Below are 25,828 nucleotides of genomic sequence, written 5' to 3'. Positions count from 1 at the left end.
AAAGATCAATAAAACTAAAAGCCGATTCTTTGAAAAGCTAAACAAAATCGATAAATCTTTAGCCAGGCGCGTCAAGAAAAAAAGAGGGCCCCAAATCAATAAAACCAGAAATGAAAACAGTTATAACTGATACCACAGAAACACAACCTAGAAGAAACGGACAAATTTCTAGGAAAGTACAATCTCCCAAGAGCGAACCAGAAAGTAGAAAATATGAAGAAACCAATTACCAGTAATGAAACTCAATCTAAAAAAATAACTAAATAACTCCCAACAAACAAAAGTCCAGGACCAGATGGCTTCACCTGGTGAACTAATGCCTTTCCTTCTCCAACTTTCCTAAAAATTGCAAAGGAAGGAATGCTCTGAACTCATTCTACAGGGCCAGCATCACCCTGATACAAAAACCAGACAGAGATATCACAGAAAAATAAAATTACAGGTCAGTACCACTGATGCACATAGATGAAAAGTCCTCAACAAAATAATAGCAAACTGAATCCAAAATATATATTAAAAGGATCATACACCATGATCAAGTGGAATTTATCCCAGGGATGCAAGGATGGTTCCACACCTACAAATCAACCCACGTGAGACACCACATTAACGAACTGAAGGATGAAAACCATATGATCAGCTCAAGAGATGCAGAGAAAGGTTCTGACAAAATTCAGCACCCATTATGATAACAACTCTCAACAAAGTGGGTATAGAGGGGACGTACCTCAGCATAATAGAGGCCATCTACGACAAACCCACAGCCAACATCATACTCAACGGTGAAAAGCTGAAAGCATTTCCTCTAAGATCAGGAACAAGACAAGGATGCCCGCTCTCACCGCTCTTATTCAACATACTTTTGGAAGTCTTAGCCACAGCAATCAAAGTAAAAGCAATGAAAGGAATCCAAACTGGAAAGGAAGAAGTCAAACTGCTGTCGCTGCTTGCAGATGACGTGACACTGTACAGCAAGTCCCCTACCTACGAACCTTCAGGTTGAGAACTTTCAAAGACGGCAGCACGCATTCGCCTGTCCAATCACATAAGTTAGTTCACGTGTCTGGCACATTGTCACGTGCGTGCATCCTCTACCAGTGGCTGTGCGTCTGTGTACCGTACAGTACTGTGTAGAGTACAGTAGTACAGTATCTTTATTTCAAGCGAGATCTGCAAGAGGATGATTTCATTGAACTCCTTGCTGTGTAACACGAGGAGCTTACTAATGGAGACCTGACAGAACTGGAGGCCCAGAGAAAGCACAGAGGAACAAGAGGGAGAAGTAGCTGAAGAACCAAGGAGATTCACGATGCAGGAAACGGCAGGGGATTTTCTTCATCTGAGGAGGCACTGTTAGTTTTCGAGGCACAGGACCCAAACTTAGAACGGTACACGAAGGCTGCAGCAGCCGTTCAGAATGCAATCCAGTGCTACCGTGTCATCTAGGACGAGAAGAAAAGTGCTACTACCGGGCTTCCCCGGTGGCGCAGTGGTTGAGAGTCCGCCTGCCGATGCAGGGGACGCGGGTTCATGCCCCGGTCCGGGAGGATCCCACGTGCCACGGAGCGGCTGGGCCCGTGAGCCACGGCCGCTGAGCCTGCGCGTCCGGAGCCTGTGCTCCGCAACAGGAGAGGCCACGGCAGTGAGAGACCTGCGTACCGCAAAAAAAAAAAAAAAAAAAAAAAGTGCTACTACCCAGACATCACTGGATCGTTTTTTCAAGAGGGTAGATAGAACTGAATCCAGCAAGGAACCAGAATCTGTGCCAGCAACGTGAGGAGTGAGTGAAATTGCAGCTCCCCCCCTGTCTACTACTGCTGACGATCCTTCAGCTCTACACCTCCCACCTCCTCTCCCTCCTCCAGTCAGTAACTCTTCTGGCCTGTTCACTCGATGCCAGCCCCTGGATGCCAGCTATTGTACTGGACTGCTGTGCTTTTCCAGGTACTGTATTATAAGATTAAAAATGTTTTATTTTTTGTGTTTCTTTTTTCATGCATTGTTTGTGTGAAAAGTATTATAAAACTCCTACTGTACAGTACTATATAGCCGACTGTGTTAGTTGGGTACGTAGGCTAACTTTGTTGGACTTAACGAACAAACTGGACTTACAAACGTGCTCTCAGAACAGAACTCGTTCGTATGTAGGGGACTTCCTGTACATAGATAATCCTAAAGACGCCACCAAAAAACTATTAGAGCTCATCAGTGAATTTGGTCAAGTTGTAGGATACAAAATCAATACAAAAAAACGTGCTGCATACTAACAACGAACTATCTGACAGAGAAACTAAGGAAACAATCCCATTTACCACTGTATCAAAAAGAACTAAATACCTAGGAATAAATCTAACCAAGGAGGTAAAAGACCTACTCAGAAAACTGTAAGACACTGATGAAGGAAACTGAAGATGACATACACAGATGGAAACATATACCGTGTTCATGGACTGGAAGAATACTGTTAAAATGACCATACTACCCAAGGCAATCTACAGATTCAATGCAATCCCTATCAAAATACCAAGGGCATTTTTCACAAAACAAGAATAAATAATTTTAATATTTGCATGGAAACATGAAAGACCCTGAAGAGCCAAAACAATCTTGAGAAAGAAGAACAGAGCTGGAGGTATCACAATCCCTGACTTCAGACTATACCACAAAGCTACAGTCATCAAACAATATGGTACTGGCACAACAACAGACACATACAACAATGAAACAGAATAGAGAGCCCAGAAGTAAACCCACACACATATAGTCAATTAATCCATGACATAGGAGGCAAGAATATACAGTGGAGAAAAGACAGCCTCTTCAGTGAGTGGTGCTTGGAAAACTGGGCAGCTACATGTAAAAGAATGAATTAGAACACTCCCTAACACCATACACAAAAATAAACTCCAAATGGATTAAAGACCTAAATGTAAGGCCAGACACCATGAAACTCCTAGAGGAAAACATAGGCAGAACACTCTCTGATATAAACTGTAGCAATATTTTTTAGGATCTGTCTCCTAAGACAAAAGAAAGAAAAGGAAAAATACACAAATGGGACCTAATTAAAAGTAAAGGCTTTTTTTTTTTTTTTTTTTTTTGCGGTACACGGGCCTCTCACTGCTGTGCCCTCTCCCGTTGCGGAGCACAGGCTCCGGACGCGCAGGCTCAGCGGCCGTGGATCACGGGCCCAGCCGCTCCACCGCATGTGGGATCTTCCCGAACCGGGGCACAAACCCGTGTCCCCTGCACCGGCAGGCGGACTCTCAACCACTGCGCCACCAGGGAAGCCCTAAAGGCTTTTTTAAAAAAATAATTAATTAATTAATTATGGCTGTGTTGGGTCTTTGTTGCTGCACGCAGGCTTTCTCTAGTTGCGGTGAGCAGGGGCTACTCTTCATTGTGGTACACAGGCTTCTTATTGGGGTGGCTTCTCTTGTTGTGGAGCACAGGCTCTAGGCACGTGGGCTTCAGCAGTTGTGGCTTGCGGGCTCTAGAGCGTAGGCTCAGCAGTTGTGGCACACAGGCTTAGTTGCTCCACTGCATGGGGGATCTTCCTGGACCAAGGCTCGAACCCGTGTCCCCTGCATTGGCAGGCGGATTCTTAACCACTGCGCCACCAGGGAAATCCCGAAAATTAAAGGCCTTTTTTTTTTTTTTTAGAGGAAAGGAAACCATCGACAAAATGAAAAGACAACCTACTGAATGGGAGAAGATATTTGCCAATGATATGACCAATGAGGGGTTAATATGCAAAATATATAAACAGCCCATCCAACTCAATATCTAAAAAAACAAACCTGATTTAAAAATGTGCAGAAGACCTGAACAGACATTTTTCCAAAGGAGACATATAGATGGCACATGGAAAGTGCTCAACATCACTAATCAGAGAAATGCAAATCAGAACCACAATGAGGTATCACCTCACAGCTGCCAGAATGGCCGTCATCAAAAAGACAACAAATAACAACTGCTGGTGAGGACGTAGAGAAAAAGGAACACTTGTTCACTATTGGTGGGAATGTAAACTGGTGCAGCCACTGTGGAAAACGGTATGGAGGTTCCTCAAAAAACTAAAAATAGGACTACTCTATGATCTAGCAATTCCACTCCTGGGTATATACCCAAAGAAAATGAGAACACTGATTTGAAAAGATACATGCACCCCAATGTTCATATCAGCATTATTTACAAGGTGAAGATTGGTATATCTTACACACACACACACACACACACACACACACACACACACAATGGAATACTGCTCAGCCATAAAAAAGAATGAAATTTTGCCATTTGCATCAACATGGATGGGCCTAGAGGGGTATTACACTTAATGAACTAAGTCAGACAGAGAAAGACAAATACTGTATGATATCAGTTATACGTAGAACGTAAAAAAATAAACAAACGAATATAACAGAACAGAAGCAGACTCACAGACATAGTGAACAAATCAGTGGTTCCCAGTGGGGAGAGGGAAGGGCGACGGGGCAAGATAGGGGTAGGGGAGGAAGGGGTATAAGCTATAAAATAAATAAGCTACAAGGATATATTGTACAGCACAGAGAACGGAGCCAATGCTTTATGATACCTTTAAATGGAGTATAAGCTATAGAAATTTTGCATCACTATGTTGTACACCGGAAATGAATAATATCGTACATTAACTGTACCTCAACAAAAACTAAAATAAAGTGAGAAATGCACAATTACGACAAGGCAGGGAAGTCATGAGTGTGGCAGAAAGTGAAACCAGCTTCCCATCCCGGCAGGAAAGGCGTGCCTACCTGGCGTGGTGCTGGCCTGGCCACAAGGGGCAGGAGGTGGTAGAGGGGAATGGAGATGCCGATGTCTCGGGGTGGCTGTCGGAGAACTTGGTGACGTGCCAGGAGTGTGGCCTCCAGCTCAGCTCAGTCCTCCTGAAAAAGGATGCAGATGGCTCAGGGACTTCACAGCAAGGACAACTTCAGGCGAAGAAAGGAGTGGGAGGCAGAAACGATTCCTGGGTGATTTACTGCATCGCTGTCAGGTGCTTCCCACTGCATCTGGGCACCAACGCTCTTTGTACAGGTTCGTTACCGGAGAACATCCCCGGGCGAGAATCACAGGCCCCAGAATGGGAACCAGCCCTTAGGCTTCCAAATTCATTCTAAGTAAGTACATGAATCTTGCCCATGACCCCCGCTGCCCCACCCCCAAGACACAGCAGCATCTTCTGTCTGTCCAGTGCCAGTGCAACTTTGCACAGGCCCTTAGCCTGTTTGAGGAGAAGGCACTGGGCTGCAGAAAAGCTTGAGCTGGGTCCCGTGGAGTTTTGACTGCATTTATTTATTCACTCACTTCACTAAGTGAACACAGCTATCCTGCAGTTAACGGGGACTGATGGACATGTATTCCTCTGAGCCTCCCAGAGCGTCCAAAGTCATCTAAGGGTTCCTGTCATGGGAATCACCACGCCCTAAGACCAACAGGCTCCAGTCCATTCCTGCCAGGGCTTCTGAACGGGGCAGGAGCCTTCCCTGCCCGCCTCCACCGCCCCCACCATCCGTGGGTGGCTAATTAGGTTTTTGACCACACCTGCCCAGGTGTGAAACAGCATGTCCAGTTGGACATCCCTGCAGCCGACGTAGGAACATCACAGGGCCTCCCGGGTAAAGCTGCTGCAGGAGCACATGGCCCATGCTCGCCCCTCCTCCTCCCGCAATTTTTTTTTTTTTTTTTTTTTGTGGTACGTGGGCCTCTCACTGCTATGGCCTCTCCCATTGCGGAGCACAGGCTCCGGACGCACAGGCTCAGCGGCCATGGCTCACGGGCCCAGCCGCTCCGCGGCATGTGGGATCTTCCCGGACTGGGGCACAAACCCGTGTCCCCTGCATCGGCAGGCGGACTCTCAACCACTGCGCCACCAGGGAAGCCCCCTCCTGCAATTTAAGATGGATCTAGCCTCACCAGGGACACTTTGTACAGCCCAATCGAGATCGGAGAAAGGGTTCAACTGAGCCTCTAAGTACCTGATGGGGATCAAACATTCTTCCAACAGGCAAAAACATTAAAGAATATTATGCAACAACGAATATTAAAGAAAACCCAGAAAGCATTTATAACATAAACCTTCTGATGACTCAGAAACGAGGAAAAATACACGGGTGGCAAAATGTGGAATGTGTTGACTTTTTGATAGTTTCCCACGAGCTAAAGCATAAAAGAGACGAATTCATCACACCACAGAAGTAAAGGGATTGTAAAACCAAAACTGTACCTCATAAAGTTTCTCAAAATCCTCGTAAGGAAGGTTCTGGCCACGTGAATTTCATTTTCAGATGGCTTTTCCTGTGCTATAATATCCGTAACGTCTGTCATCTTCCTTTACAGGTAATTAATGAAGGAAACAAACTAGACAAACTGCAGGCAAAGGAAAAAGAGGCTTGGAAAAGAAAACGCCTTACACTTTGTGGTAACATATTTCAACTCTGTAATTGGGATGAGTGGGGAACCAGCTGGTTTACTGGGGCAGTCGAGCTCTTTGAGAAGACTAAATGTTTCTCCTCTTATTTTAAAGGATAATACAGGCAGACCTTGGAGATGTTTCAAGTTGGGTTCCAGACCACCACAATAAAGTGAACATTGTAATAAAGCTAGTCACGTGAACTTTTTGGTTTCCCAGTGCATATAAAAGCTATGTTTACACTATACTATAGTCCACCAAGTGTGCAACAGCATCATGCCTACAAAAACACAATGTACATACCTTAATTTTAAAAGACTTTATTGCTGAAAAACACTATTATCTATCCTAGTAATAATATTAGTAACATCAAAGATCACTGATCACCGTAACAAATATGATAGTGGAAAAGTCTGAAATACTGTGAGGATTACCAAACTGTGAGACACAAAGTGAGCCAGTGCTGTTGCAAAAATGCTGCCAACAGACTTGCTTGCCACAGGGTTGCTACAACCTTCCATTTGTAAAACAAACAAACAGAAAACACGCAGTATCTGTGAAGCACAACACAGCAAGGTATGTCTGTACACAGATACATGCCTCTACTTCGAGGAGACATAGTCAACAGTTACGGTACTAACTGGAGCTTTAAAGAAAAAAAAGGAAAACACAGTGAAAAGGGTGATACCTAGAAGCTGTAAGTGAGGAATCATGGCTCCTGGGGAGACTGAAATTTCCCTACGTATGTGGCTCTCGTCAGGTCCTCAGACTTTCCTAGAGCACAGTGAACGTATCTGGGAATCGAGGAAGGTTCAGGCAGTTTCTGTCAGCCCCTCTGATGTTTAAAACTGGATTCTGCTGATGAAAGGAGGACATGTGGCTGATGAAAGGAGGACATGTGGCTGATGAAAGGAGAACATGTGGCTGAGCGCTGGTCTCTCCATCACAAGCCCGTGACCACGCTGGGCAGGAAAGCTCTGGGGACCGAACGCTCTGGCGCCACCTAGCGTTCCCAGATGGAACAGAAATGGCAGGGGCCGATTTAAGGCGCTCGTTTCAACAGACGATGGTGCTTCTTCCCACACAAGATACGCACTCCAGGTGGCTTTAAACCACCCGGGTCCTTGGAAGTCTGGGGCCGTGAGGGGTGCACAGGCCACAGGCTGTGCCAAAACAGGTGGGCAAGGTGCCCCGATGTGAGGGCCTCGGAGAACTCGGACCACGTGGTACCTGGTGGTACCTGGTTAGGGGTTAACCGCCCTGCCCCCTCAGGGGGCCACGCGTGTCGGGAGGAAAGGCACACACAGCAGGTATGCAGCGAACCACACCCGAACCTTCCTGTCCTGGCGGGCGGGACGTCTGCTATGTCTGCTACAGCTGGACCAGCCCCCCCCCCCCCCCCCCCCCCCCCGCCGCCCGCCACAGACATCAAACAGGAACAGAAGGGAGAGCTGTGAAAGGAACGCCCCCTCCGCAGGCCACGCAGTCAGACACAAGCCAGCTCGGCTGGGGAGACCAGCAAGGACGCCCTTTCCGGGAGGAAGAAGGACGGCACGGCTCAGCCCAGAGACATCCAAGGCCATGCTTCTGTGCAAGGCCGTGTGGTCAGCGATGCCAGGGAGGAAACAGCCGTGACCCGGCCGGGGTGCGGGTGCTGACCCCTCCTGTGCGTGCAGCTGCACGATCCTGCCAGCTCCGGAAACGCAACAGGGCTGCGTCCAAGGCACGCCCACGGGAGACTAACAGCCACTACCATGGTCACCCCGTGTACAGGGAAGAAAGCCTTTTCATTCGCATGGCCACTGCTGCTCGGAAAGCTTAAAGAATAGGCATATTGTAGAAAACATGGAACATTTAAAAACTGAAATGCGATTAAGACAATAAAGGAGGATAACCCGTCATCTGAAGATGAACGGTGGGTAACGTCTCTGCATTTCTTTCCCCGTTTCAGACGGCCGAGAGCATCGTGCAGACTTGGCGGGGCCCTTTCTCTCTGCAGCCCGCCTGGTTTGGTGAGCATTGACTCTCCAGGCCACTGTCACTTTTCCAAAATGTCATTTTTAATATGGCATAATATTCCTTCCACATGAATACTGAAAAGCAATGCTGCTGACTATTAACACCGGGTTTCCTGGCTTCCAAATCAAATTATTCGCCCTAATGAGGGTTCTCTGAAACCTTTCCCAAAAGGTGCACACCAAAATTAATCTAAATTTACTTCAATTTCTAAAAATAATTTTTTATGCTAGGTAGTCTTTTTTTTTTTTTTTGAAGGGAAGGGGTTTAGATCTCAAATATAAAAAATGCTAGGATACCAATGAAAGTTAAGAATGGATCTAGATACAGAAAATTCATTTTTAAAAAGAAATTATTAAAATAAGGGCTTCAATGAAATGTTTCTCATTCAGAGAAAGAGCAGAAGTCCCTCAAAAAAAAAAAAAAAATCACGTGAACGCCGGATTATTTTCCTAACGTTTCCAAGTGCAGCCAACAGGCGCTGCCTCAGAAAACAAACGCAGTCCGCATGTGGTCCCCACGAGCGCGCGGGGGTGGGGGGGGGGGGCTGACAGTACCAGGCCTGCAGGCTGGGAAGCCAACGGGAAGGGCCTGGCGGGACACTGTGAGGGGGCGCCACAGGGTGTGTTGGCTGCAGGCGACATCCTCGGGGGAAAATAAAACCAACAGTGATGCTTGGGGCACCTTAGAAGCAAGCGTCAAGGGGGGCGGCAGTGGGGAGGGGCTTCCAGATAAAGGGAAGGCTGGAAGTTCCTCAAATGCTTCCCAGTGAGTCCTGTGGGTGATGGGGGTGAGTTCCGGGCAAGGAGCCCCCAGAAGCTTAGGGAGGGAGGGTGTGCAGAGGCCCCGAGGGACAGGCCCACAGAGGGTACAGGCCCTCGAGATACTGGGCTGGAGGAGGGCGGCAACTGCAAACAGCCTTTTTATTCTTTAAAAGTGAAACACACACATAAAAAGCACCACCCTACAGACACAAAATGAAGCCTGCCCCGAGCTGCTGCTTCCTTCCTGCGCCGGTCAAGCCTCTAGAGGACAGGTGCTGCGCCGGTCAAGCCTCTAGAGGACAGGTGCTGCGCCGGTCAAGCCTCTAGAGGACAGATGCTGAGCCGGTCAAGCCTCTAGAGGACAGGTGCTGCGCCGGTCAAGCCTCTAGAGGACAGGTGCTGCGCCGGTCAAGCCTCTAGAGGACAGGTGCTGCGCCGGTCAAGCCTCTAGAGGACAGGTGCTGCGCCGGTCAAGCCTCTAGAGGACAGGTGCTGCGCCGGTCAAGCCTCTAGAGGACAGGTGCTGCGCCGGTCAAGCCTCTAGAGGACAGATGCTGAGCCGGTCAAGCCTCTAGAGGACAGGTGCTGCGCCGGTCAAGCCTCTAGAGGACAGGTGCTGCGCCGGTCAAGCCTCTAGAGGACAGGTGCTGCGCCGGTCAAGCCTCTAGAGGACAGGTGCTGCGCCGGTCAAGCCTCTAGAGGACAGGTGCTGAGCCGGTCAAGCCTCTAGAGGACAGGTGCTGCGCCGGTCAAGCCTCTAGAGGACAGATGCTGCGCCGGTCAAGCCTCTAGAGGACAGGTGCTGCGCCGGTCAAGCCTCTAGAGGACAGGTGCTGAGCCGGTCAAGCCTCTAGAGGACAGGTGCTGCGCCGGTCAAGCCTCTAGAGGACAGATGCTGCGCCGGTCAAGCCTCTAGAGGACAGGTGCTGCGCCGGTCAAGCCTCTAGAGGACAGGTGCTGAGCCGGTCAAGCCTCTAGAGGACAGGTGCTGAGCCGGTCAAGCCTCTAGAGGACAGATGCTGCGCCGGTCAAGCCTCTAGAGGACAGATGCTGCGCCGGTCAAGCCTCTAGAGGACAGGTGCTGCGCCGGTCAAGCCTCTAGAGGACAGATGCTGAGCCGGTCAAGCCTCTAGAGGACAGATGCTAAGCCGGTCAAGCCTCTAGAGGACAGGTGCTGAGCCGGTCAAGCCTCTAGAGGACAGATGCTGAGCCGGTCAAGCCTCTAGAGGACAGGTGCTGCGCCGGTCAAGCCTCTAGAGGACAGGTGCTGAGCCGGTCAAGCCTCTAGAGGACAGATGCTGAGCCGGTCAAGCCTCTAGAGGACAGGTGCTGCGCCGGTCAAGCCTCTAGAGGACAGGTGCTGAGCCGGTCAAGCCTCTAGAGGACAGGTGCTGAGCCGGTCAAGCCTCTAGAGGACAGGTGCTGAGCCGGTCAAGCCTCTAGAGGACAGGTGCTGAGCCGGTCAAGCCTCTAGAGGACAGATGCTGAGCCGGTCAAGCCTCTAGAGGACAGATGCTGAGCCGGTCAAGCCTCTAGAGGACAGGTGCTGAGCCGGTCAAGCCTCTAGAGGACAGGTGCTGCGCCGGTCAAGCCTCTAGAGGACAGGTGCTGAGCCGGTCAAGCCTCTAGAGGACAGGTGCTGAGCCGGTCAAGCCTCTAGAGGACAGGTGCTGCGCCGGTCAAGCCTCTAGAGGACAGGTGCTGCGCCGGTCAAGCCTCTAGAGGACAGGTGCTGCGCCGGTCAAGCCTCTAGAGGACAGGTGCTGAGCCGGTCAAGCCTCTAGAGGACAGGTGCTGAGCCGGTCAAGCCTCTAGAGGACAGGTGCTGAGCCGGTCAAGCCTCTAGAGGACAGGTGCTGAGCCGGTCAAGCCTCTAGAGGACAGATGCTGAGCCGGTCAAGCCTCTAGAGGACAGATGCTGAGCCGGTCAAGCCTCTAGAGGACAGGTGCTGAGCCGGTCAAGCCTCTAGAGGACAGGTGCTGCGCCGGTCAAGCCTCTAGAGGACAGGTGCTGCGCCGGTCAAGCCTCTAGAGGACAGGTGCTGCGCCGGTCAAGCCTCTAGAGGACAGGTGCTGAGCCGGTCAAGCCTCTAGAGGACAGGTGCTGAGCCGGTCAAGCCTCTAGAGGACAGGTGCTGAGCCGGTCAAGCCTCTAGAGGACAGGTGCTGAGCCGGTCAAGCCTCTAGAGGACAGGTGCTGCGCCGGTCAAGCCTCTAGAGGACAGGTGCTGCGCCGGTCAAGCCTCTAGAGGACAGGTGCTGCGCCGGTCAAGCCTCTAGAGGACAGGTGCTGAGCCGGTCAAGCCTCTAGAGGACAGGTGCTGAGCCGGTCAAGCCTCTAGAGGACAGATGCTGAGCCGGTCAAGCCTCTAGAGGACAGGTGCTGAGCCGGTCAAGCCTCTAGAGGACAGGTGCTGAGCCGGTCAAGCCTCTAGAGGACAGGTGCTGAGCCGGTCAAGCCTCTAGAGGACAGGTGCTGAGCCGGTCAAGCCTCTAGAGGACAGGTGCTGAGCCGGTCAAGCCTCTAGAGGACAGATGCTGAGCCGGTCAAGCCTCTAGAGGACAGGTGCTGAGCCGGTCAAGCCTCTAGAGGACAGATGCTGCGCCGGTCAAGCCTCTAGAGGACAGGTGCTGAGCCGGTCAAGCCTCTAGAGGACAGATGCTGAGCCGGTCAAGCCTCTAGAGGACAGGTGCTGAGCCGGTCAAGCCTCTAGAGGACAGGTGCTGAGCCGGTCAAGCCTCTAGAGGACAGGTGCTGAGCCGGTCAAGCCTCTAGAGGACAGGTGCTGCGCCGGTCAAGCCTCTAGAGGACAGGTGCTGAGCCGGTCAAGCCTCTAGAGGACAGGTGCTGAGCCGGTCAAGCCTCTAGAGGACAGGTGCTGAGCCGGTCAAGCCTCTAGAGGACAGATGCTGCGCCGGTCAAGCCTCTAGAGGACAGGTGCTGCGCCGGTCAAGCCTCTAGAGGACAGGTGCTGAGCCGGTCAAGCCTCTAGAGGACAGATGCTGCGCCGGTCAAGCCTCTAGAGGACAGGTGCTGAGCCGGTCAAGCCTCTAGAGGACAGGTGCTGAGCCGGTCAAGCCTCTAGAGGACAGGTGCTGAGCCGGTCAAGCCTCTAGAGGACAGGTGCTGAGCCGGTCAAGCCTCTAGAGGACAGGTGCTGAGCCGGTCAAGCCTCTAGAGGACAGGTGCTGAGCCGGTCAAGCCTCTAGAGGACAGATGCTGCGCCGGTCAAGCCTCTAGAGGACAGGTGCTGCGCCGGTCAAGCCTCTAGAGGACAGGTGCTGAGCCGGTCAAGCCTCTAGAGGACAGATGCTGCGCCGGTCAAGCCTCTAGAGGACAGGTGCTGAGCCGGTCAAGCCTCTAGAGGACAGGTGCTGCGCCGGTCAAGCCTCTAGAGGACAGGTGCTGAGCCGGTCAAGCCTCTAGAGGACAGATGCTGAGCCGGTCAAGCCTCTAGAGGACAGGTGCTGAGCCGGTCAAGCCTCTAGAGGACAGGTGCTGAGCCGGTCAAGCCTCTAGAGGACAGGTGCTGCGCCGGTCAAGCCTCTAGAGGACAGGTGCTGAGCCGGTCAAGCCTCTAGAGGACAGATGCTGAGCCGGTCAAGCCTCTAGAGGACAGGTGCTGAGCCGGTCAAGCCTCTAGAGGACAGGTGCTGAGCCGGTCAAGCCTCTAGAGGACAGATGCTGAGCCGGTCAAGCCTCTAGAGGACAGGTGCTGAGCCGGTCAAGCCTCTAGAGGACAGGTGCTGCGCCGGTCAAGCCTCTAGAGGACAGGTGCTGCGCCGGTCAAGCCTCTAGAGGACAGGTGCTGAGCCGGTCAAGCCTCTAGAGGACAGGTGCTGCGCCGGTCAAGCCTCTAGAGGACAGATGCTGCGCCGGTCAAGCCTCTAGAGGACAGGTGCTGCGCCGGTCAAGCCTCTAGAGGACAGGTGCTGAGCCGGTCAAGCCTCTAGAGGACAGGTGCTGCGCCGGTCAAGCCTCTAGAGGACAGATGCTGAGCCGGTCAAGCCTCTAGAGGACAGGTGCTGCGCCGGTCAAGCCTCTAGAGGACAGATGCTGAGCCGGTCAAGCCTCTAGAGGACAGGTGCTGAGCCGGTCAAGCCTCTAGAGGACAGATGCTGCGCCGGTCAAGCCTCTAGAGGACAGGTGCTGCGCCGGTCAAGCCTCTAGAGGACAGGTGCTGCGCCGGTCAAGCCTCTAGAGGACAGATGCTAAGCCGGTCAAGCCTCTAGAGGACAGATGCTGCGCCGGTCAAGCCTCTAGAGGACAGGTGCTGCGCCGGTCAAGCCTCTAGAGGACAGGTGCTGAGCCGGTCAAGCCTCTAGAGGACAGATGCTGAGCCGGTCAAGCCTCTAGAGGACAGGTGCTGCGCCGGTCAAGCCTCTAGAGGACAGATGCTGAGCCGGTCAAGCCTCTAGAGGACAGGTGCTGCGCCGGTCAAGCCTCTAGAGGACAGGTGCTGCGCCGGTCAAGCCTCTAGAGGACAGATGCTGAGCCGGTCAAGCCTCTAGAGGACAGATGCTGAGCCGGTCAAGCCTCTAGAGGACAGGTGCTGCGCCGGTCAAGCCTCTAGAGGACAGATGCTGAGCCGGTCAAGCCTCTAGAGGACAGGTGCTGCGCCGGTCAAGCCTCTAGAGGACAGGTGCTGCGCCGGTCAAGCCTCTAGAGGACAGGTGCTGAGCCGGTCAAGCCTCTAGAGGACAGGTGCTGCGCCGGTCAAGCCTCTAGAGGACAGATGCTGAGCCGGTCAAGCCTCTAGAGGACAGGTGCTGCGCCGGTCAAGCCTCTAGAGGACAGATGCTGCGCCGGTCAAGCCTCTAGAGGACAGGTGCTGCGCCGGTCAAGCCTCTAGAGGACAGATGCTAAGCCGGTCAAGCCTCTAGAGGACAGGTGCTGCGCCGGTCAAGCCTCTAGAGGACAGGTGCTGCGCCGGTCAAGCCTCTAGAGGACAGGTGCTGCGCCGGTCAAGCCTCTAGAGGACAGGTGCTGAGCCGGTCAAGCCTCTAGAGGACAGGTGCTGCGCCGGTCAAGCCTCTAGAGGACAGATGCTGAGCCGGTCAAGCCTCTAGAGGACAGGTGCTGCGCCGGTCAAGCCTCTAGAGGACAGGTGCTGCGCCGGTCAAGCCTCTAGAGGACAGGTGCTGAGCCGGTCAAGCCTCTAGAGGACAGGTGCTGCGCCGGTCAAGCCTCTAGAGGACAGATGCTGAGCCGGTCAAGCCTCTAGAGGACAGGTGCTGCGCCGGTCAAGCCTCTAGAGGACAGATGCTGCGCCGGTCAAGCCTCTAGAGGACAGGTGCTGCGCCGGTCAAGCCTCTAGAGGACAGATGCTAAGCCGGTCAAGCCTCTAGAGGACAGGTGCTGCGCCGGTCAAGCCTCTAGAGGACAGGTGCTGCGCCGGTCAAGCCTCTAGAGGACAGGTGCTGCGCCGGTCAAGCCTCTAGAGGACAGGTGCTGCGCCGGTCAAGCCTCTAGAGGACAGATGCTGAGCCGGTCAAGCCTCTAGAGGACAGGTGCTGAGCCGGTCAAGCCTCTAGAGGACAGGTGCTGAGCCGGTCAAGCCTCTAGAGGACAGGTGCTGCGCCGGTCAAGCCTCTAGAGGACAGATGCTGAGCCGGTCAAGCCTCTAGAGGACAGGTGCTGCGCCGGTCAAGCCTCTAGAGGACAGATGCTGAGCCGGTCAAGCCTCTAGAGGACAGGTGCTGAGCCGGTCAAGCCTCTAGAGGACAGGTGCTGAGCCGGTCAAGCCTCTAGAGGACAGGTGCTGAGCCGGTCAAGCCTCTAGAGGACAGGTGCTGCGCCGGTCAAGCCTCTAGAGGACAGGTGCTGCGCCGGTCAAGCCTCTAGAGGACAGGTGCTGAGCCGGTCAAGCCTCTAGAGGACAGATGCTGAGCCGGTCAAGCCTCTAGAGGACAGGTGCTGAGCCGGTCAAGCCTCTAGAGGACAGATGCTGAGCCGGTCAAGCCTCTAGAGGACAGATGCTGCGCCGGTCAAGCCTCTAGAGGACAGATGCTGCGCCGGTCAAGCCTCTAGAGGACAGATGCTGCGCCGGTCAAGCCTCTAGAGGACAGGTGCTGCGCCGGTCAAGCCTCTAGAGGACAGGTGCTGAGCCGGTCAAGCCTCTAGAGGACAGATGCTGAGCCGGTCAAGCCTCTAGAGGACAGGTGCTGACCGGCCTCTCCCTCTTCCGAGCTGCCTCTACCTTCTACCACACCAGCTCCCTGCAACTCAGCTCTGGCAGCTCCTGCCTCACCCCACCGCCCTCAGCTGCTCCCAACTGCCACGGAGCGAAGCCCGGGCCAGGCGGCACTGGCATCGCTGGGACGGCTGTGTTTGCACAAGCCCTCAAGGTCATTCCGAGGCGAGCTCAGGTCTGAGACTCGCCGCTCTAGCCCCGAGATGCCCTTCCTCCCTTCCCCCATCCGCTCTGCCAGCCTCTTTAGGAGGTCCCGGCATCACTGACTTAGGTCCACGTCTGTGTCTCAAAGCTGGCTCAGCCTTCAAAGGACAACCTGACTGCTGAGCTCTGCTCCAGCCCTCCCTCCTTCTGCCAGAGCCACCACTTGTTAGAGCTTTTCCTGTCCATGCCCATCCGCCCCCTCAGCTGCCAGTGCCCCGAGGGCAGGACCTATGGGTACGACTTCAGCCGCCTGGCTGGAGCGCTTCCAATGTACATTACGTGAATGAATAAAAACAGAGGTCAGACCACTCTGTGAATGGCGGAGTTGTTTTCCCGGGCACTGATCTGACAACACGATGCTGTGGGTGGTGACATCACACTTGATAAACCGGGATAAGAGTCCAGGAGCTCCTGCCTTTATAAACGAGGCGAAAGAGGTAAAGAGGACAATTCCCAAATGACCTAAATAGCTGAAACTGATACAAGACATCAAAGCTGCATTTTAAACCAATGCCAGGGCCGTGTAGCAGCATTCACACGGGATAAAAGCATCAGGGTTCCGCCCCACGAGGCCGGGGCACCCCTTATCTGTCTCCCAGCAAGGGCAAGTGCACGCCTGTCTCGGCCTCCGGCGTTCCCCGGGTGCATGAGCAGGAAAGACCGCGTAGAAATGTCACACAATGAACGCAGGCAGAACTGGAGCAGACCCAAATGGCCTGGCTATTTTTCCATTAACTTTTGCAAAGGGGGGTGAAGGGGACTGTCTCACCCAGCACTACCCGTACTAAAAACGCTTTGTCCAAACCACCCGAGGTCACGGTGCATGTCCCCAGTTTTCAGAAAGGCACCGATGCAGCTTCTTGGCTACATTTAAACAGAATGGATTTTTCGGTAAAGACACCCCAGACACTCAAATGTGCAACCATTAACATAACTAAGTACGAGCAGCCCTAAGGATTAGCAACAGAGCAACAGAGTCTCATACGTCAGAGTATAGAAACAAAAGTACGTGAAACGTTCTCTGCCTGCCTTAATATATTAGAAACCACCAGCGCTTCCAAACTAAATTATATCAACATCACTCGCACGCCTTCTAACGAAAAACAAAATCCTAACTGTTTACCGCTCTCTACGTGGCTTAGAATCTGAAACATCTCACCTGGAGATTCAGCTGATTAAGCTGGTTAAGCCACACGCTGAATCTGCATCTGAGGAGAAGCAACCTTTCCCCAAATAACACAGTCCTGCTCTGTGTGGCTTTTTTCCTCCGATTTTATTTCATAAAAACAAGAATGGCAAACAGCCCAAACGAGTCGGCGTCTGTCCAGGATAAACCTCTGGGTCTACTCTGTTTTAAGAAGAAAATAAGCACAGGAACAAACAGGAACAAATCCCGCAAATGCTCAAAACAGACACTTTCCCCCTGAAATTTGAACGAGCCATCTCAGACCACCCTCCAAAGGCAACACCCACCAGCATCGCCAGTAAGACAGACACCCTCTGTGGGAACACACAGTTTCTGCCCCAGGAAGAGCTCTTGGGGGTGGGGGAGAGGGGGGAGAAAGGAGAGGAAGGGGGAGGAGGGAAAAGCAGGAGGGATACAACCTGCTGACGTCCCATCCATCCCTCTCCTCTTGCTGCTTCAGGAACACCTGCACTCATCAATGTTGGGGCCACGCACAGAGACACCTGCCCTAGGACAGCTCCAAGGAGCCAGCAGCAGAGGGGAGCCCGGCACGACACTGGCTTGGTGTAGAACTCACTGCAACTCAGTGACGTCCAGAAACCCACGCACGGGGCAAGAAACTTGCTCCTAGCAGGCGTGGGTGCCGTCACTAGACCAGACACCTCCTTTCTTCAGGTGTGTCGCCACGCCACCCCACGTGGCCGTCCCTTACGGCCTCCTGCAGCGAACCTCCATCCTTGGGTGTTAATCTCCTCCCGAAGGCAAGCTTGGCGGACGTAAGCAGAGTCACGGAAGGGTTTAAGGCCTCCGGCAAAGAGGCAGGAAACATACGTCAACCCTATGCATAACGTGGCCCTGGCATAAAAACTGCTCACAGCAGCGGACGGCTCAAGAGGGCCACGAACAACGAAGTGGCAGGCGAAGTTCACTGTAGACGAGACTAAGATTACCACATACATTTGGAAGGAAGACCGAAAGAGTCATTACAAGCTATACAATAGAATTCACGGCCTGACAGTTAAGAGACGTGTTCCCTACGGTGTTTGAAATTCCATGTACGTTTTAGGAGCTGAACGTATGGTACCAACTTCCCTGTGAACGGAGGACAGTGGATGGTATCCCGGCGCTGCGCACACAGAGCTTTTAGTGAGCATTTCACGGCATCGGACGGCAACAGCCTTAACCCAGCACCGGGCGAGAAGCGTCCCCTACTTCAGCACGTCTCCCACAGCAAGGGGCTTACCGACGCCTGCGTTAATCAGGAAAAGGCCTCGAGTGACCTAGTTTCGGGTCTTAACCTTTTCCAAGCACATGTGCTTAAGCCAGTGGTATAAGCACTGCGGCCACCCAGCAAACCAGCCCGTGGCCCTCAGGGAAACACCAGCGCCGAGATTCATCCCACACCTGCCCATCAGGATCTCCAGGGAGGGGCCGACACGGGGGAAGAAAGTGCAGGCGACAAGTACACAGAGAAACAGGCACAGAAGAAGAGGTTACCACATCCTCCCACACTTTCCTGCGAGCAGCACTTCCTTGGCCGAACAAAGAGGGAAGGACAGGGTGCCCGGGAGGCACGGCCAGGCTGCCCCTGCTGGTGCCCCGGTTCCGCTGACTCCCGGGCAGACGCCAGGATGCCACCTGGACATCTCAAAGGAGAACATGTGTGCACCCGGTGGGGCTTCCTGTTACCCTGCTTTGTTTCCAGCCGACACAGCTCTGGGAGGGAAGCGCTGGCTCTCAGCTGTCTGGGAAAGAAACGTGGCTGGGGAGAGACAGTGATCTGGGTCCTTGTCTCCCAAGGCATCGCGCTCACCCAATCCCGGCTTCTAAACGATGACAAGATACACAGTGCCCATGCCCCGTGAAACCGGACGCCACCGCCTCGTGAAGTCAGCCCGCCACCACCCTCGCCTGGCCGCCGGGTGCCCTGCTCGCCGCACAGTCTGAAGCAAGACACGCACACCCAGCAGCTGTCACCAGCGGGAGGGCGTCAGGATGTGATCCACGATGCCCACTTCGTTCATAAAACCACGGGTATGTGTTTTACACCGAGGCGCGTACACGCCTCTTCCCAGAACCTCCGAGAAAAACCAAGCCTGCACTGGCCACTCTCACCCTCAGGACCCTAAGCTGTTTTCAATCTTCATCAGAAAAGCCACGCTTTCTTAAGGTGCCTGGGCTGGGCAGGGAGTTGAGGGTTCAGGCAGCTCATTTATCATTTGGTGATCCGCAGGTAGGGCAACATTTGATATTGACGTGTTGGTGGCTCAGTCTATGAATTAACTACAGAGTGCCTTCATACACTAAACACTTTTTTTTTTTTAAGAGTACGTGATCCAGGGCTTCCCTGGTGGCGCAGTGGTTAAGAATCCGCCTGCCGATGCAGGGGACACGGGTTCGAGCCCTGGTCCGGGAAGATCCCGCATGCCGCGGAGCAACTAAGCCTGTGCGCCACAACTACTGAGCCTGCACTCTAGAGTCCGCGAGCCACAGCTACTGAGCCCGCACTCTAGAGTCCGCGAGCCACAGCTACTGAGCCCACGCGCCACAACTACTGAAGCCCGCGTGCCTAGAGCCTGTGCTCCACAACGAGAGAAGCCACCGCAATGAGAAGCCCATGCACCGCAACGAACAGTAGCCCCAGCTCGCCGCAACTAGAGAAAACCCACGCGCAGCAACGAAGACCCAAAGCAGCCAAAAGTAAATAAATTTATATATATATATATTTTAAAAGAGTACATGATCCCTTTTGGAGCTCTCCATATTAACACTAGTTAGAAAATGCTAACTGATCTCTGAGATACAAGTCAGATTAGTGGTTGCCTAGGGATAAAGAAACACGAGAATGGTGAGATTTAGAGAGAGAAGAAAACGTCACCGATTTAAGAGAAATCATGTTAAAAGCACTCACTGGTGCCTTTGTAATAAGGTAAATGGTAAGTTAGTATGGAGTTTTTTTCTTTTTTTCTTTTTTTTTGCAGTACGCGGGCCTCTCACCGCCGTGGCCTCTCCCGTCGCGGAGCGCAGGCTCCGGACGCGCAGGCTCAGCGGCCATGGCTCACGGGCCCAGCCGCTCCGCGGCACGTGGGATCGTCCCGGACCGGGGCACGAACCCGCGTCCCCTGCATCGGCAGGCGGACTCTCAACCACTGCGCCACCAGGGAAGCCCCATATGGAGTTTTAAAACTCCTTATTATGTGCATCTTCAGTACTTACAACCGTAATTCACCATGTGCCGGATGACATCAACAGATCCTAGTATTGACTAATTAACCATTTTGTAGAATTTTATTCACATTTCTAGGCAAAACCACCGTTTCAGACTTTTCTAATAGGCAAAAGTAATACCCACACACAGTATTAAAATTTAATCCAAAATTACCTTTAAAAAATTTAAAAACACCTAAGTTTGTTTTTAAAAGTGTGTTTGAAAAGAAAAAAACATTTGGACAAACTGCTTGGTTTGGTTTTATATTGGGTTGTATGTGTTAGTTAGAATATTAAGCGCTATCTAAACTAGACAGTCATCCTGCACACCCCTCACTTAAAGGGAAACCGGGTATGCGGATTACAAAGTGGGATTCTACACCAGGGCCCCCATCAACCCCTCACAGCCAAAGTTTGACCGGTCTCCCCACAAGTCTGTTGGATACGCAGTCAGCTCCACGGCCAACGGGCCGGGCCCCCAGGCCTTCTCTCTCCTTCTACCCCCAGTTCTCATGGTGTGTACTCCGAACAGAATTCACATCATCCGGTTTTTACATCCTTAACTATGTTCCTCGAATTCAAAAAAAAAAAAAAGCTTCTGAACACATGGAATGATGCCCAACCTCGGTCATAATGACAGAAATGCCCATTTAAACGGTAAAAGCATCGGTCACCTATCACATCCACAAAGCCAACAAAAACAGACTTCACGATGCACGGTACTTTCTGCCTCCAAACCTCCCACGCTAGGAACGGATCAGGACGGCCTACACGCACATGTATGGGGTCTCGGGTACAAAAACATCACATCGCAGCACTGTCTGCTGTACACCGGAAGCACCGTAAATGTCCGCACAGAGGACCTGCTAGACACACAGCAGAGGATCCAGACCGTGGAGCCGCACGGGGTCAGGAGAAATCTCGACTCAGAGCACTCACCCTGGACCAACCCCCATTTTCAAGTGTAACACATAAGGAGGTACCTGTGTCTAAAAGGAAACCTAAGAGATTAGTACTGACACGGCCACTCTCCGGAGCGGCAAAATGGGAAGATGAGAGGGCTTGGGAGAAAGGCTGATGTATCCCACCCAGTTCCCGTTCCAAAGTGACTGTTGTCCCACGCCCATGGGTTACTCTGAGTACTCATAAATGCGGAATAAAAAGTCACTCTTGGAGTAACTGTAGCCGGCATTCCAACACCCACCCCTTAGGGTGATCCTGCCTGTCTTGATCACAGAGCAATAAACAGAGCCTCCTGGGGGCACCGCCCAGAACAGAGCACAGCTGACCGCTTCCTGGGGACCAAACCTCCTGCGGAGTCCTGTGAACACATCACACGGAACCCCAAAGGCCTCTCCTCTTTAAAAGTGCAACGAGGGCTTCCCTGGTGGCGCAGTGGTCGGGAGTCCGCCTGCCGATGCAGGGGACACGGGTTCGTGCCCCGGTCCGGGAAGATCCCACATGCCGCGGAGTGGCTGGGCCCGTGAGCCATGGCCGCTGAGCCTGCGCGTCCGGAGCCTGTGCTCCGCAACGGGAGAGGCCACAACAGTGAGAAGCCCGCGTACCGCAAAAAAAAAAAAAAAAGTGCAACAAGCTCGCCATTTTTTTTTTTTCAAGCTCGCCATTTTTATCATCAGAGAAGTAATACACTTAGACTGTGCACTTAATGGATAAAATGGTAAGTTTTGTTATGTGTATTTTACCAAAATTAAAACTTTTTTTCATGGGGCCGATACAGTTCTATAACTGCTTGTATGTGTTCCACTCAACTGGACTTTGAGGGGCATCTTTCCATGTCACGAAATACTGACACCATTTTTTTCCATAAATTTATTTTATTTATTTATTTTTGGCTGTGTTGGGTCTTCGTCGCTGCACACGGGCTTTCTCAGTCCCCTCTGCGGTGTGCGGGCTTCTCATTGCAGTGGCCTCTCCCGTTGCAAAGCACGGGCTCTAGGCGTGCAGGCTTCAGTAATCGTGGCTTGCGGGCTCTAGCATGCAGGCTCAGTAGCTGTGGTGCATGGGCTGAGTTGCTCCGCGCGGCATGTGGGATTCTTCCCGGACCAGGGCTCGAACCCGTGTCCCTTGCATTGGCAGGCAGATTCTTAACCACTGTGCCACCAGGGAAGCCCACTGACACCATTTTTTAATTTTGTAGTAGCACTTGTATTCTTTTTAAAAACTTTTATTGACGTATAGATTTATAACGTGTTCATTTCTGCTGTACAGCAGAGACTCAGTTATACACACACATATATATTTTTTTCATATTCTACTCCATTACGGTCTGTCACAGGATGCTGACTAGAGTTCCCTGTGCTCTACAGTAGGACCTTGTTGTTTACCCATTCTACATGTAATAGTTTGCATCTGCTAATCCCAACCTCCCAATGCATCCCTCCTCCGCCCCCCACCCGCCTTTGGCAACCCCCAGTCTGTGCTCTGTGTCTGGGAGTCTGTTTCTGTTTCGTAGATAAGTTCATTTGGCTCACACCATTTATAATGGCAGCACTCTGTAGTACGGATGGTCCCTAATTCACTTCAGTCATTTCCTTTTGCTGAATATCTAGGATCCAAGAAATGAAATTCTGAGTCCAAAATAGGCCTTTTGACACATGTTGCCAAACCGCTTACCAGAAAGTCTCATCAGCATTACATCAAATAAGCACTTGTTTCCCCACATCTCAGCACCAACGGGCATTGCTATTCCATTAGATGTCGGCCAGCTGGAGAATCAAAACCTGGTTTGTAAGTAAACTTGTCGATCCCTAGTTAAACGTCTTTTTAAACACTTGTTTCCTATGTGCATTTCTCATATTAGAAACTGCCTATGAGTGTCTTTCATTCAACTTCCTACTGGGGTGCAAATTCCCTTCTTTATAGCTGTTGTTACTAAACCAACTTTATTACACACCTGCTTTTTCTTTTTTTGGACCCTAGAATAAGATCTGACATAGACCAACATTTCATTTTTACCTTGTGAGATGCAACCGGTGAAAGTATTCATGCATCCTGATTCCGTCCCCCAGGATGTGTCACTGGCTCGCTTTTATTCGCTGCCGCCTCCCCCGGGCTGGCCGATGTCACACTGACAGGTTTTACTGAATGAGCACCTCAGTGTCAGCATCCCCATGAGGCCCTCCAATGACGCCCGTCCCGGTGCAGTTCAAATCAATTCGATTCAGTAAGTCCAAGCCCTTCATTTGCCCTTGCGTGTCGGGCACTGCAATAAGGAGCCGCAAACTGGCGAGACGGTTTGCTCACCGCGTCAACTAAGCCAGTGTTTTCCCAGTGCGGGGAGATGGACAGTAAGCCAACGAGCCGTCTGTGTGTTCTGGGGGCTCGGGCAGCCCCGCAAAGGAGACATTTCAGGTGGTGGTTTATAACCGCTGTCTCCCCTGTGTGGGTCAAGTGTCCCTCACCATCACCAGCGCTCCACCAAGTCTGACGGAATCCTGTGAGGACTTCACACGTCCTGCCTTAGGAGGCTTAATAAGGTGACCTCAAAGAAATTACACACCATGATGGTACCCGTCCTGTCCCCTGCTCCCCCAGAAGTCTCCAAAATGGCCATTCTGAGACTTCAGTTTTCTGATTTACAAGGAGGACAGCCTATTCCACTGAGAAATGAGGCTGCTTCATTAATGTGGCAAAGGATGAAATTTTTTCCTTCTTCGTTTCTGAACCTCCTCCTTGGATGCTATTTTGGTCCCCCAAAAAATAAATACATAAAAAGTCCACAGGGATATGTCTTCAAGTCTGTACTAAAAACTGAAGGCCTTGAGTCAATTTACTTTTTAAAATATACAGCCAGGCTTCCCTGGTGGCGCAGTGGTTAAGAATCCACCTGCCAATGCAGGGGACACGGGTTCGAGCCCTGGTCCGGGAAGATCCCACATGCCGCGGAGCAACTAAGCCTGTGCGCCACAGCTACTGAGCCTGTGCTCTAGAGCCCGTGAGCCGCAACTGCTGAAGCCTGTGTGCCACAACTACTGAAGCCCGCGCGCCTAGGGTCCATGCTCTGCAGCAAGAGAAGCCACCACAGTGAGAAGCACATGCACTGCAACGAAGAGTAGCCCCTGCTCGCCGCAACTAGAGAAAGCCCGCACACAGCAACAAAGACCCAATGCAACCAAAAATAAACAATAAATAAATAAATAAATTTTTAAAAAGTAAAATAAAATTTACAGCCAACCTTGGAAAGACTGCACTAATTCTGCTAAAAGGGGCACGTCAACACTTTACTATGAATTAGCCAACTGTAGAACACAAGGTCGAGAATTATTTCTCTCTGAAACCAGTCACCAGAATTCCCTGGCGGTCCAGGGGTTAAGACTCAGCACTTCCACTTCGGGGGCACAGGTTCGATTCCTGGTCCCTGGTTGGGGAACTAAGATTCCGACAAGCTGTGCAGCGTGGCCAAAAAACAAAAGTCACACAACACCTCCATGCTGCCCCGTAGGACCGTTCTAGTGCCTGTGTGTGAAAGCATCCCGTGCCCAACTTCACTTTCCGACCCCTTCAAATCATCCCAACTCCTATCCACAATCTCCTTTCTTGGAATATGCACTTGCTCCCCTCAGACCTCAGCACAGCACTGGAAACACCTGCTAGCTGACCTGTAAGTCTATATGCATCCCATTTTAGCCTAAAACCCCCAAACCTGGTAGCCTGCCACCTTGTGTAAAACACAGGCAATGACATTTCATCATCTGGAGCATAAGCAGTTTCCCTCACTGCCAGAAAACCACCGACATGTTGCCAAGAATAAGATTTAAGTATTCAAAATCACTTACATCAAAATTAACAGTCAACAGTAATAAAAGAAGAAATCTTTTAAGAACCTACTGTATAGCACAGGGAACTCTACTCGATACTTTGTAGGGACTTCCCTGGTGGTCCAGTGGGCAAGACTGCACGCTCCCAGTGCAGGGGGCCTGTGTTCGATCTCTGGCTGGGGAACTAGATCCTGAATGCACGCCACAACTACAAGTCCACATGCCACAACTAAAGATGCCACGTGCTGCAATGAAGACCCTGAGTGCCACAACTAAGACCCAGCGCAGCCAAGATAAATAACTATTGGAAAAACAACAACAACTTTGTAATGACCTACATGGGAATAGAATCTAAAAGAGTGGACATCTGTATATGTATAGCTGATTCATTTTGCTGTATAGCAGAAACTAACACAACACTGTAAATCAACTATACTCCAATAAAAATTAATTTTAAAAAAAGAATGTTTAAAATTTTTGATGTTGGATTCATCCTTGGCCAAGAGATAGATTCCTAAGTGTACATGCATGTACACACACACACGCGCACGCGACTTAAGTCCAAATCACGATTGCCACAGTGACACGGCGCAGCCAATAGACTCCAGGTTTCACGGTCCCGCTCATCTCTGTTTGTAAACAAGGCACGAGGCCCAGGTCTTACCTTTTCACCACCAGCTTCAGGGTCTTATGCGACCCCTTCACCAGGCAAATCGCTTCCTGTCTAAACCCCGACAGACTGATGTCGTTGATGCCAACGATCTCATCTCCGGCCAACAACTTGTCCACTGCCGCAGCTTTGCTTCCTTCTTCGATCTGCAACACAGAAGTGTATCCTGTGAGCCTCTTGAACAAGCAAACAAGTCCCCAGGACTTGGCCAGGAAGACAACATGCCCGTGACACACGCCACCCACAGGTTTTCTCAGACTGGCTTCAGGACAACCCAGGGGTGAAGGGATCCACCTGGGCCCTGATTCCCAGCGGGAGACCAGGGACGCATCCCTCACCCGGTCTGCCTCTGCAAGGT

General features: G+C 51.8%; 1 protein-coding gene across 4 annotated transcripts in view; it reads right to left on the bottom strand.

Moving 5' to 3' along the window:
* LOC137217790 (protein Shroom2-like) overlaps positions 1–25,828 on the bottom strand; it is a 140,960-nt gene that overhangs the window by 53,595 nt on the left and 61,537 nt on the right. For 3 of the 4 annotated variants that reach the window (XM_067724728.1, XM_067724730.1, XM_067724729.1), the window contains exons 2-3: positions 25,465–25,616; positions 4,794–4,925 (exon numbers count right to left, since the gene is read on the bottom strand). In XM_067724728.1, the coding sequence (XP_067580829.1) occupies positions 4,794–4,925; positions 25,465–25,616 (284 nt within the window). The remainder of the gene's footprint in view (positions 1–4,793; positions 4,926–25,464; positions 25,617–25,828) is intronic. The other variant, XM_067724731.1, reaches the window with a different exon arrangement.

This window comes from Pseudorca crassidens, chromosome Y, assembly GCF_039906515.1.
Source record: "Pseudorca crassidens isolate mPseCra1 chromosome Y, mPseCra1.hap1, whole genome shotgun sequence".
Lineage (NCBI taxonomy): Eukaryota > Metazoa > Chordata > Mammalia > Artiodactyla > Delphinidae > Pseudorca > Pseudorca crassidens.
The sequence above is the reverse complement of the archived record's forward strand: the minus strand, read 5'-3'. Positions and strand labels throughout refer to the sequence as shown.